This window comes from Heliconius melpomene, chromosome 9 (assembly GCF_056956725.1).
Source record: "Heliconius melpomene rosina isolate 202511_hmr_F chromosome 9, ASM5695672v1, whole genome shotgun sequence".
Taxonomy (NCBI): Eukaryota; Metazoa; Arthropoda; class Insecta; order Lepidoptera; family Nymphalidae; genus Heliconius; species Heliconius melpomene.
This window is the reverse complement of record NC_140397.1, coordinates 8570925-8584216: the sequence shown is the minus strand read 5'-3', so window position 1 is coordinate 8584216 and position 13292 is coordinate 8570925. Positions and strand designations below refer to the sequence as shown.

At 33.8% G+C, this 13292-nt stretch overlaps 1 protein-coding gene across 6 annotated transcripts in view; it reads right to left on the bottom strand.

Moving 5' to 3' along the window:
• Pus1 (Pseudouridine synthase 1) overlaps positions 1-13292 on the bottom strand; it is a 31084-nt gene that overhangs the window by 8369 nt on the left and 9423 nt on the right. For 4 of the 6 annotated variants that reach the window (XM_085189972.1, XM_085189970.1, XM_085189969.1 and 1 more), the window contains exons 3-7: positions 11996-12162; positions 11161-11431; positions 10571-10670; positions 8647-8802; positions 8085-8462 (exon numbers count right to left, since the gene is read on the bottom strand). In XM_085189972.1, coding sequence (XP_085046098.1) covers positions 8085-8462; positions 8647-8802; positions 10571-10670; positions 11161-11431; positions 11996-12162 — 1072 coding nt within the window. Of the gene's footprint in view, positions 1-8062; positions 8463-8646; positions 8803-10570; positions 10671-11160; positions 11432-11995; positions 12163-13292 lie in introns of those variants that run through there. The other 2 variants (XM_085189974.1, XM_085189973.1) reach the window with 1 other exon arrangement.

Genomic DNA, 13292 nt, shown 5'->3' with positions numbered 1-13292 from the left:
TATGATAAAATAACAAACGCAATAGACACCAGCCTGGAAAAAGTACAAGAGCTAACATTGAAAAACAAAAATGAAGGGAAAAATCAAATTATAACAACACGAACAAAAGCACTGATCAATAGAAGACACGAATTACATAGGACAAAACCGAAACCAAAAGCTATTAAAAATGAATTAAAAGCACTTTACAAACTTATAAGTAAACAAATTAACCGAGACTACAAAGCTCACCGTACACAAACCATTGAAAAATGCCTTCACGCCACTGGGAGCGCCAAGAAAGCCTACAAGGAACTGAGAACACACAAACCATGGATCGAAGGATTGAAAAGCAAGAATAGCAGTACACAAGATAGAAAAGAAATACTCAAAATAGCAATAGATTTCTACAAAAATCTTTACAGCTCGCCAAATCACCAAACATATAAATTACCATGTAGTAAAATAGAAAGGACGAAACCAACTATTGAGGAAGATGAAGTTGCCAAAGCAATTAAATTACTAAAAACTGATAAAAGCCCAGGTCCCGACAAGATCACTAACGAAGCAATAAAAATAGGATCAATGTATTTAGCTAAACCACTGACCCGACTGTTCAACATGATACTGAATAGCAAAAACACACCACGCCAATGGTCCGAGTCGGAAATCATTTTGCTATATAAAAAAGGAGATCCAAACAATATTAGTAATTATAGACCGATAAGCCTACTACCTTCTTTATACAAACTTTTTTCCTCTATAATAGAGAAAAAAATAAAAGGAACTACCGAAAAGTTCCAACCCAAAGAGCAAGCAGGTTTCAGACGAGGTTTTTCCACCGTTGACCACATACACTCGCTAGAAATGATAATAGAAAAATTCCAAGAGTTCAACAGACCACTATATGTTGTTTTTATTGACTATCAGAAAGCCTTCGACACTCTACTTCATACATCCATTTGGGAAACTCTACTCTCTCAAGAAGTGGCATTGGATTACATAAAAGTCATAAAAAATATCTACGACAACAATACTAGCAGAGTAAAGTTGGAGAGCACCGGTCCAGTCATACAAATAAATAGAGGCGTAAGGCAAGGAGATCCGATCTCGCCAACAATCTTTATAGCGGTACTAGAGTCAATCATCCGCAAACTGAACTGGGAGAAAGTCGGTATAAACATAAATGGTTATTACCTGAGTCACCTTAGGTTTGCTGACGATATAGTCCTGCTATCAGAAAACACAAACCAACTGCAACTGATGGTTGACTCTCTATATGAAGAAAGTAAAAAAGTAGGCTTGGAAATAAACCTAAATAAAACAAATATCATGACGAACCACACCAATTTACCTGTATACCTCCAAAATGTGCCATTAACCTATGTAGATACTTACATTTACCTGGGTAAACAAATCTCATTTGACCATCATAATAACGAACTGGAAGTAGAGAGAAGAGTCAACCTTACGTGGAAAAAGTTCTGGAGCCTCAAAGAAATTTTTAAAAGCGACATGCCCACAAGGTTGAAAAGTAAAGTTATGAATACCTGCATACTCCCTACTCTAATATACGCCTGTCAAACATGGAAATTTACTAGGAAAACTAAAAACAAGATTATAACAAGTCAAAGAAGTATGGAAAGAAGTATTCTAAAGATTAAGAAAATAAATAAAATCCGCCACACCGTTATAAGACGGAAAACCAAAGTTATAGACGCTCTTAGCCACTCATAGAAATTAAAATGGCGATGGGCTGGACATGTAGCCAGATTAACAGATAATCGCTGGACCATACAGATTACATCTTGGTTAGGACCATCGGGCCAAAGAAAAAGGGGCAGACCATATGCGCGCTGGGCAGATGACATGACTAAAATAGCAGGTACTCACTGGATGCGACTAGCAAAGGACAGAGATCAATGGTCATCTCTGGAGGAGGCCTTTACCTTCCGTTGAGAGGGGTTCTTACAATCTACAAATTCATCGAGACTCAAGATGAAAGGAAAAGAGAAAAAAAAAAAAAAAAAAAAAATATATATATATATATATATATATATATATAAAAAAGAAATATTAAGTAAATCAATAAAAAATAATAACAATAATATATGTATAAAAATATAAAATCAATTAAGTAAATATTAGTAAGATTAAAACATATATGTATATAGGTAGTATTTATAATATTTTAGTTATACCTCTTATCTCGTTATTAGTTAAGTTATACATATACATTATAACTTTTGTATACTTCTCCAATTTTCTTTTTCACTTTTTACAAACTGTAATTTAGTAAGAAATAAAAGGCTTTTTATTTTATTTTATTTTTATTATTATTATTATTACATGATTTAAATCAATGTCCTAGTGAAAGTGTTATCAAAGCGTGGCTCAAAAAGTTCGAGTCTACGGGCTCGACACTGAATCACAACCCTTCGGGGCGTCCAAGGTCAATAAGAACGGAAGAAACTGTAAGCGGAGTCGCGACGTCCGCACGGCGCGATCCCTAGTTATCAACTCGAAAGAAATCAACTGAGCTCACTATATGAAGAACATCATTAAGGCGTATTTTGGCAAAAAAAAAAAAACACCCGTATAAACTTCAAATATTCCAGGAATTGAAACCAAATGACCACCATCTTCGCCATACTTTTGCCGAAAGAATGTTGTGAAGCTCATTTTCATTTAAGTAGATATATGAATAAGCAAAATTGTCGGTATTGGGCCTCAGAAGCTTCCAAATTAAAACATCAAAGACCATTGCATTCGCTTAAATTGACGGTTTGGGCAGTCATGTTAGCTGAAGGAATCATCGGACCCCATTTCTTCGAAAATGAGCGAGGCCAAACCGTAACAGTAAATTCTGATCGCTATACAGACATCTCATACATACAATGAGTCCTTAGCAGTTGTAAACGATATGTTTACTGGAAAACTGATATCGCCTTGAGGGGACATTCCGTGGCCTCCTCGGAGCCCAGATCTCACGCCACTGGATTTTTTTCTCTAAAGGTACCTCAAGAGCCGCATTTATACCAATAAACCGACGACAATTGCCCAGCTAAAGAAAAACATTTGCGAGGAAATGTCCGCTATCCCACTAGCGATGTGCCAACGAGTTTTTACGAATTTGAGGTTCAGATTAGAGGAATTATCTTGGATGGTACACATCTGTGATGTTATTTTAAAAAAATAAAATTCCCATGTGTATACTTTACTATAAATAAAGATTATCTTTCCTAAGCCTTGTAGTTTTATTTTTCTATGTTTTTTTTAAATTCGCATTACTTAATGGCCCACCTGTATATATAATTTTGGCAGGTGTCAATTCACGGAGTGTCATATAAAAGAGCCCTCAAAAAATAAACTTACAATTTCTCAAAAATTCCGAATACAATATATAATAAGCCTTATAGATTGCCAATTTGAATTTAAATTTAATGTAGATGTCTTTAATAGGTACCGAGAAAATAAACTTTAACGCTAAGGGTATGTTTCCCTCATAACTCCCTTATTGTAAGGGTTAGAGACAAAATAAATGGTGTATTGCTATTTCAGATAAAAAGCAATATAAAAAATAACAAAAATAATTACTTAGAAGCCAGTGCAGCTTTCCGATGCTTATCAGGCTAGACCCTTTCGACGAAAGTGGATCAACGATAACATAAACACTAACTACTCGTAGCTTTGATTTGCTTACAAATACATTGACTGGCAACAGAACAACGCGCGGTAGTTCCCGTTTTTAATGGAAAAATACCAGGCAAACGATGGTAGGTGATCACAGCACTCATAACCCCGTGTTAGCCCCCAAAGGAGCTTATTTGAAGTGGAGATAAATAGGTCATTTCATATTTGTGTGACGCGTGGAAGGAAGTTCCTACGAAACTCTACAGTAGTGGAGTGCAACATATCCAGATGATACTGATAGTATTTAATTTTATGACTTTGCGGTACGCCCGGTACGGTAAAGCCCCAGAACACTGAAGAGCACAATAAGGAGACGTCTCTATGCAAAGCCAAAGTGTCAAACCTTTCATAGATCATTGGATGCCCAAACATTCGAACGGCTCTACATTGTGTGCGATCAAATGGTCAAGTCAAGCTGATACTGAGGTGCAGCAGCCCAGAGATGAGAACAGTACTCTAGATATGTAGGCGAACCTGGTTCGTATATAACCTGTGCAGCCTCTGCTGTTGATCTTTGTGGGCAACTTGGCTTTGCTTTCCATAAATTCGCCACACTGGCTGTCACTCTAAATGCCAAGTCTTATTGATCTTACAACTAGATTTGGACTTATATACTAAATATATGAAAAGAGAATATACTATCTTTAAATATAGCGTTCCTTTTTTATGACACCCGTCATATGTCTATAATTGACCGACACGTAGGAATAAAAAAGTGAATACGTGTGAAGATAAAAGCATCGTAAGAAAATAATAATTAATTGCTATAAATCAAAGCAGATTGGATAATAATAATAGATAAAAGAGAGAGACGAATAATTTACTGTACTTGTCGTTTCTCATTTGAATTTATAACATAGAAGATAGAAAAATGAAGTAAATATCACCTTCTAAAAACAGAAATTCGACGAATTCGAAAAAATTTCGAAAGCACTTAAAACTTAAAGACAATTATATACACAAAATTATTTACAAAAATAACCTTAGCTATAATTAATAACAACTTTGTAGGAGTATATACCTTTTATTATATTATATGTGATCGCCTCAACTCTTGAGACTGCTTATCAAAGGGAGTGACTTCAATCCTAAGCTACCGACCAAAGTGCATACGGTGCAGTTCTACTGCAAACACGGCGATGGTAGCAGGCACCTGGTAGCATACTATAGTAAGGCCGACTGCAATGCCCTGAAGGCTACTGAACGCAAAAAAGATTTACTCCCGCGTGTTGCGCGTTGGTGGATTTATCTCCAAGACTTTCATTTCTCAATCGAATATCGTGAAGGGGTAATGATGCCACATATCGACTACCTTAGCCGCAACCCTCCGGATGTCGTAGTTCATCAAGTTTCAAGACCACGAAATTGGGCTCAGATGGCTCAGTCCGCGGATAGTGAGTCTCAAGAGCGAGCGGGGCGGCCGCACCGGGCATCAAAAGGAAAAGGGCATCAATGTCGACGATCAGTGTGTTTTTTCTGTTTTTTTAGACTTTATACCATTTTAAAGGGCATCAAGTCCTCTAAGCCGCACCGGGCATCAAAAGGAAAGGGGCATCAAAGTCGACGATCACTTTGTTTTTTTTTTTTAGAACTCATCAACAGGAAAGGGGCATCAAGTCCCCCAAGCCGCACCGGGCAGCAAATACCCTAGCTACGCCACTGATATGGACGTTTTAGGTCCTCTTCCCAAGTCTAACAAGTACAAATTTATATTGGTCGTCGTCGACGCGTCTACTAAATTTTATTTACCCAATTTACCGACAGGAAGTTAGCGAGCTAAAACGAGCCTTTATACTAGTAGTATTTTTTACATACAAATACAAAAAATTATAGATAAATGAATTAAACAAAAAGTAGTTAAGCAAAATTCACCCTATCCAGCATGGTACTCAAAAAAATTAAAAAGACGGCTTGCGGAGAAAAATAAATATAGGATACAGTTTAAAAAATACGGTAATCCGTTGGATTGAAATTTAAAAAGAAAAGAAACCAAATTATTGAGAGAGAGGTGTAAAATTCTTATTAACTTAAGAGTATAAAAATTATATTACTAACGTTGAAAATAATATTACAATTAATCCAAAATTCTTCTACTCTTATATTAAAATGAAGCGTTCTAACAAATGCAACTTCTCTGCTTTAATGACTTTGAACGGCGTTTCGTCCACCAATGGATCTGATATTTGCAATCAATTTGCAACGCATTTCTCAAGTGTGTATACTTCACAAAATTTAACAACATTTCATCCATATAATGCTACATTGTTAAATTGCACTTCAGAGTTGTCAAAAATAAACATCCAAGAGAAGGATATTGTTGATAAATTAAAATGTATTGATACAAATAAGGGCGCTGGACCGGACAATATACCTCCCTTTTTTGTTAAACAGTGTGCTGTCCATCTAGCTAAGCCTCTATTCTTATTATATAATAAATCTTTATGTATAGATGAATTCACGTGTCTATGGAAAGGCCGGTGATAGAAAAGATATTTAAAATTATAGACCAATTTCCATATTCGATTCATTAATTTGTCTAGTCCTCACGTAGCACATGAAATCAGCAGTTATAGAAAATCAACATGGTTTTAACACAAAACGATCCACTCTGTCGAACTTGGCAATAGTTGTTGATGATTTAGCTATGGCGTTGGATAATTCTGAACAAGTAGATTGCGTTTATACAGACTTGGCCAAAGCATTCGACGTCGTAGACCATAGTATTTTATTAAATAAACTTAGTGTGTATAGTATCAATGGCAATCTAATTAAATGGCTTAAGACTTACTTAATGAATCGTAAAATGAATGTAGTCTTAAAGGGATACTTGTCGCAAACGTTTACTGCGACCTCTTGTCTCCCTCAACGTTCCATTCTTAGCCACACATTGTTTGGGTTTTTTATAAACGACATACACGACTGTTTTAGGCATAGCAGATTTCAATTATACACTGACGATCTTAAAAAAAACGTTGTATACAACAAAATTAATAACATAGCTGACTCGATTAAATTACAACAAGATTTGGATAGACTTTGATTGTGGTGTGATAATAATAACTTAAAAATGAATCATCTCAAATGTTACATTTTAACATTTAGTCGTAAATTTTAAAATATTAACTTTAACCATTCTATAAATGGAAATATTTTAGGAAGAGTCAACCAAATTAGCGATCTCGGGATCATATTAGACAATAAGTTAAGTTTTATTCCACATTTAGACGACATAATAAAAAAGGCACTAAAACTGCTAGGTTTCATTTTGCGAGCCTCAAAAGAATTTAAAAGATCCAGTACCAAAATAACATTATTTAACTCTATAATACGTAGTAAGCTTGAATATTGTTCTATTGCATGGAATCCTCATTATAAGTCACATGAAAAAAGATTAGAAAGAGTACAGAAGAGATTTTTACGTCAATTGGCTTACAAAGATAACTTGCTGAAACAAACTAAAAGCTATTCCGATCACTTAAGATTTTATAATTCCCTTTATCTAATCGTAGAGATTTACTTGATCTTTGCTTCTTACATAAAATTATAAATGGGAGTATTGATAGTCCAAATTTGTTACACAGAATAGGTTTAGCAGTACCAAGGCGCAATTCAAGAAGCCACAATAAAAATAAGCACACTTTTAAAGTGCGTTTCTGTAGGAGTAACATAGGTAAAGCAGCTCCATTAAGTAGAACTCTAATATTATATAATAGCACATTCAAAAAAGCAGGTTTAGATATGTTTAAACAATCTATATCATCTTTCAAACTGCAAACAAAAAAAAATTACCTTTTCTCTTAAAAAATAATTATCGATTAACTACAAATTATTATTTACGTTTTTTAATAGGTAAAATCATTGTAAAATTTTGGTGTTCTGTTTCTTTTATAGTACTTATAAGTTTTATATGTATATATTATAATATTTTATATATTTTTTTTTTCTTTGAAGTGTAAGTAATGTTAGTGTTGAATGATTTGTATTGTGTTTGTTTTCTGTTGTTTTCTTTTTTTATTTCATGCATGTCAAGTTACCCTGTAAGTTGGGTATACAATTAATGTCGTACCTACTCGCTTAAGATTGTTTTTGTTTTTAGCGTTTGAATTATTATTGTATACAACGTTGGCTTCCTATTAAATAAATAAATAGTCTCACTATTTGGGGTTCCAAAATTGACAGTTACCGTCAGGGGACGAATGTTTGAGTCTGGGGAGTTTGTTACTTGCATGACGGAGTTAGGAAGTGATTACTGTAAATTTGCGGCGAATAATAGTGTTAAGCTTTATTTTTTTATTATTATTTCAATTTATTTTAAATTAAAATTGTGTAATGTAAGAATATTTTTAATGTTTTTGTATTAAATTGTTAAATGGTAATAAATAAAAAAATGTTTAATGTTTTTCATCTTTTACATTTTGACTGACACTTGTTTTATCATTTTCAATTTCGCCACTTTCTTCATCATTTTTATCTTTACTAGTTTCTTTAACACTTTTTTCTGTAGTTTTCGTTTTATCATTTTCTGTAATTGCCTTAACTTCTTCATCGTCATCATCATCATCACCACCAAATTCAACTTCAGTTTTATTCTCAGTTTCTTCACTAGGTTCATAGGAATGACCTTTTATCTTCTCTAACCAGAGTCCCATGGAGTTTTCTTCAATTTCTCCTTTTATTATACTTGGAAATATATGTTCTCTTTTGAATTTCTCGACAGTTTCTTCTTCTGTATCCCATGTTAAGCTGTCATGGCTGTCTTTAAATTTCGCGTCATATCTTTCATAGTGTACCTGTAAATTTTTATTATTTTAATTTGTATTGAAAACAGTGTCTAAAAAGATGCCATCCTGCGCAGTATTTTAACTTGTTTTAACTAGATAAATATAATATAACGTAAATATTATAAAATTTCTTACAATTTATAACTTAATAAATTTAATACAATGTAAACAAAAAGGAAAAAACACTTTTTACCTTATTCAACACTAACCCAAGTCCAGGTGCGGTGGGTATCATAACTTTTTCCTTACTGAAAGCCTTCTCTAGTATTCCCATATCTGAATGACCTCTGACTATAGCTATCATTAGACCAATCATTTTTCTTATTTGGTGTAACATAAAACTTTGTCCCTGCGAAATAAAAAAAATATTTCATTATCTACTATATATATATATATATATATTAATATTCTAAGTCAGAGGTTTGTTTAGTTGAACGGGCTGATCTCAGGAACTCTCTTATCGAGGATTGTAACATAGCCTTACAACTTGTAATATTATGTTTCAATGAGTATGTGTATCATTCAATCAATAGTTATATTCATCTATTAATAAGGGCGTAAAAACTAGTTAATTTAAAGACCACGACCACATTTCTATGAGAATGTAGAATCTATACTAATAATATAAACCTAAAAAATTTATTTGATTTAACTCATGTTAAGTACCACCTACAACACATCTTAAGAACTACTGGTTCGAATTAAAAAATTGTTTGTGTTAGATATACATAGATATATATCGCAGCTTTACGTTACTCGTTCTCATGTAACAAACTACCCACGTTCCTATGTACTCCCACGCGGGGCGGCATACCTATCGCATTTCAAATTACTTACAAATTAAATACTTGGATTGATTTTTGATACTTGGACTTGAATGGATTCAATCACGAGGGCGAAGTGGCAGAAAAATTTATAATAGTTACGTAACCATGTGTAGTACATGACATCAAAATTTAGCCGGATTATTAAACGAAGCAGATGATCTTACAATTTATTATACTAAATACATACTACATAAAAATACTTGTGTACGAGCGCCCGTACACGTAAAGAGCTTAGCTTGCATTTTGTTGTGATCTGAATTTACTTAATTCTAATATTTTAATTAGTCAGTTCCTCGTTATCGGCATCAAGAGTACCGCACGCATTATACTCGTAGTCTTAGATCTTTTATAATTATTTATATTTTACAGTTAAACAAAACTATGATACGTACGATGGTCCGTTTAAGGTATTGGAACACTTTTTTTTAGTGCAAACGCCTAGTAAAAATGTGAATATATCCATTGATAGGCTCAAATCCGCCCTTATTAGTTCTATTGCCCTTAGTCTGTCATAAGAACTCTGCTACATAACGCGTTACGGCCGAATGTCGAAAAAGCCTGTACGCTTTAATTCATAAGTGTTGACCTAATTAACTTTAAGATTAATTAAATAATTCATTCATTCGTTTCCATTTTGGAGTATATTTAACAAAGCTAGAAATATCCTAAGTTTCGTTTTAGTTTTATTAAAGTTGAGTAAGTTTGAGGCCGTCCTGGCGCAGCGGCACAAGGGTGTGACTGTGACGCGACGGTTGTGGGTTCGGTCCCCACTCGAGGAAGTGAAATATTTATTTACTTTTATATTTCCATTTCTTCGCTCTGGTATCGAGGCAAAGCGTGGCATGGATTTCTGCCACTCAACACGCATGCTTTAATTGTGAGAATTATATCATTTGTAATGTTTTGTGTACAATTTTTTTTTGGCGGAGTGGTGTGAAGGTTCGAACCATAATCGAACCACATTTTATAAAACAGTCCTTCCGCTTATGTCCGTTTACTCAGGCGTGTTAAATATAATTATTAAATGATTTTGTTATATATATTTCATTTCCTCGAGTTGGGGTCGAACCCACAGCCAGTTGCGTTTTCATTTTCTGCCCCTGCGTCACGATTGCCCTCAAGCCTATAACGTTCCATAATAAATGGACAATACAATCAAAACTTTTAAAATCAAAAAAGTATTTCCTGAGAGAAGCATGTTCCAAACAAACTCTTCAACAACATAACGTAAGTATAGATTAAAGCATAATATTCCCTAAATAAAATTTGAACATACAACTACTGCCTTACCTTAACTAATAATTCAGCAAATTCCATTTCTGATTCCAAAAAGACTCGTTCCAATGTAAAACTCATCATATACCTTAATGATGATGGATCTTGAAAATGCCTAAAATAAATAAATAAATAAATATATATATATATTTATATATATATTAATAATATCCTACTATGATGCCTGTCGTTGCGCAGGGACAGTGTTACTATAAAATTGACTGGTTGTGGATTCGATCCCTACTCGAGGAGATGAAATATTTATTTTAATTTATATTTACATTTCTTCGTTCCGGTGTCGAGGCAAAGCGCGGCGTTGAGTTCCGCGACTCGACACGCAATCCCTCCAGAATTCGGCGGAAAGTGGAGAACGTAGTGTCTTAATATGAGGTTCCCTCTGCCTACCCTGCCGTGTGCGGGATTCAGCGTAAAGCTGATTTTATTTATTTATTTACTATCAGTACTAAATGACTATAATATTACACATATTATGAAGTAAATATTATAAATTTGAAAATTTGTGAAGATTGATGTTGTTTTTCATGCAAATATAACTAGCGAAATTAAAAAACATGAAACTTATATAGAAAAATAAAAGAACGTACTTTTTTTCCGTAAAATTATGATAACTCTTAGTTCCCTTATACATAGCTAATACTTCATTCACTTTAGTTGTTTTTTCCGCTGTCAGTCTATAGTTTTTTCTTTGTTCCACGCTTAAACTGGGTTCGAATACGTAAGTGGGTAAAGTATAACTGTATGTTCTTGCATTGCACTTAGACTTTGAATTAAACTTATTAGTTGCTCTTTTAATACCAAAAACTTTGATACATTCTGGTAATTTATTGTTTATTTCTTCGACATTTACTTGCAGAGCTGAAATATATACGTAAAAAGTTATTATTTTACCACAACTGAGCCCTAAAAAAATTTTGCTATATTTTTATTGTTTTTACAAAGGAGCATTCAAATACTGAGAATAGACAGAGGCAAAAGGGGATATGTGAATGAATTCTTGGCCTATATATTGTACAACACTTTGCTCAGAATATGACACATAAGAACAACATGAATATTTTAATTTCAATGTAGCTCCATAAAAATATATGTATATGGAATAGAAGTTAGACAAGCTTAGACAGTATTAGGCGTCCGTGTCGCAGCGGTACAGACGTGGTTTTAATTCAAACATGCAATGCTTCAAGAATGTACCGGAAAGTGAGGAACGGCAGTGTCTTAATGAGAAATGGAGGGTTTAACATTAGGTTCCCTTTAAAAAAGTAAATAATATTTCCTTGTCCAATGTCAAATGGCATTAAATTGCACATCTCAACATTACAAAAGATTCAGATTCGGCCAAAAAGCTCAGAATGAAAACACTAGACACTACATTCTCTGTCCTTTCTACTGAAAAAAATGGCAGTTAAATCAAATACTGACGTAGTTTAAGTGAGACGACCTGTCTTGCTGCGGACACACCCTTATCAGTCCGAGAGCTCCTTTGAAACTGTGCATTTTGTTGATTATGAAAGTCATCTTCTGTTATATATTTAGCTTCATATAGAGCTTTTAAGAGATCCTCTTCTATAGTTCTTACTCCAGGATTTCTGGAATATTATTAAAGACTTTATTATTTAAATTTAATTTTGACTTGTTTTTAGCTCATGCTGTATCATGAAAAAAACAGAGTAGACAGGAAACTTAAGACACTAGTTTACCCACACAATTCGCCGAATTTTTCGAAAAAGAAGACACCACTGCAAAGTATAACGATAAAAGGAAGAGAGAAACATCCAACTCGCCGCAACAAAGGAAACAACACACACTTACACTTCATCATCGATGGGAATGCGCAGTTGCGCAGTAATTCCTTTCCTACGAGCTTTAGGAATAGTACAACTATAACGTAACAATAACAATTAAGCACCGACGATCGGAACAGTCTACTAAATAAAAAACAAATGAAGATAAATAAACCTCTTCTCCCGAGACGACTGGTCCTCGTAGGGGAAAAAGATCGCGACCCTCTAAAACCAAGCAAACCAACATCATATGTATACATAGCTACATTTAATGCATTAGCGGAGGCCTATGACGGAAGTCAAGCTGTTGACGAAAGCCGGTCGTCTTCGTATAGAATTAATTAAGGACAATCAAATATATAGATAGTAATAGGATAGTACAATCGGTAAATAAATAAGAACATGCCATATTGTAAAATGTTTACAGCAATAAAGGCTTATTTTATTTTATTTATTTATTAACAAATATATTTTGTAAACTTTTTTCAAATATTTTTTTCAAACGTGAAACAAAATCGTCCATTTAAGGGTTAAGGTTGTCAAAGACCCAGACTTATCCAATTATCTTGGAGTACATTAAGAAATGTTATAAAACATTTAAATTTCAAATATGTCACAAAATCAAGACAAAGCATTTTAATTGACAGACAGGACATTATTTTATGGCGTCAGCGATACCTTCGAAAAATTTGAGTATCCAAAGGAAGGAATGTCACAAAGAAACGATGATGCTTACAACATCTCATTGCTTATTGCAAAATCCGGAAAACCGCATACTATCGGAGAACAATAATTTTGCCAGCCGTTAAAGAAAAAATATCTTCAAGCAACAACATAGTTCAAAGACGCATTTTTGAAATGAGTTATGATGTGGAAAGCTTGTGTATTTATTTGCAAACAAACCATTTCTCTATAACCTATATACACGACGACGA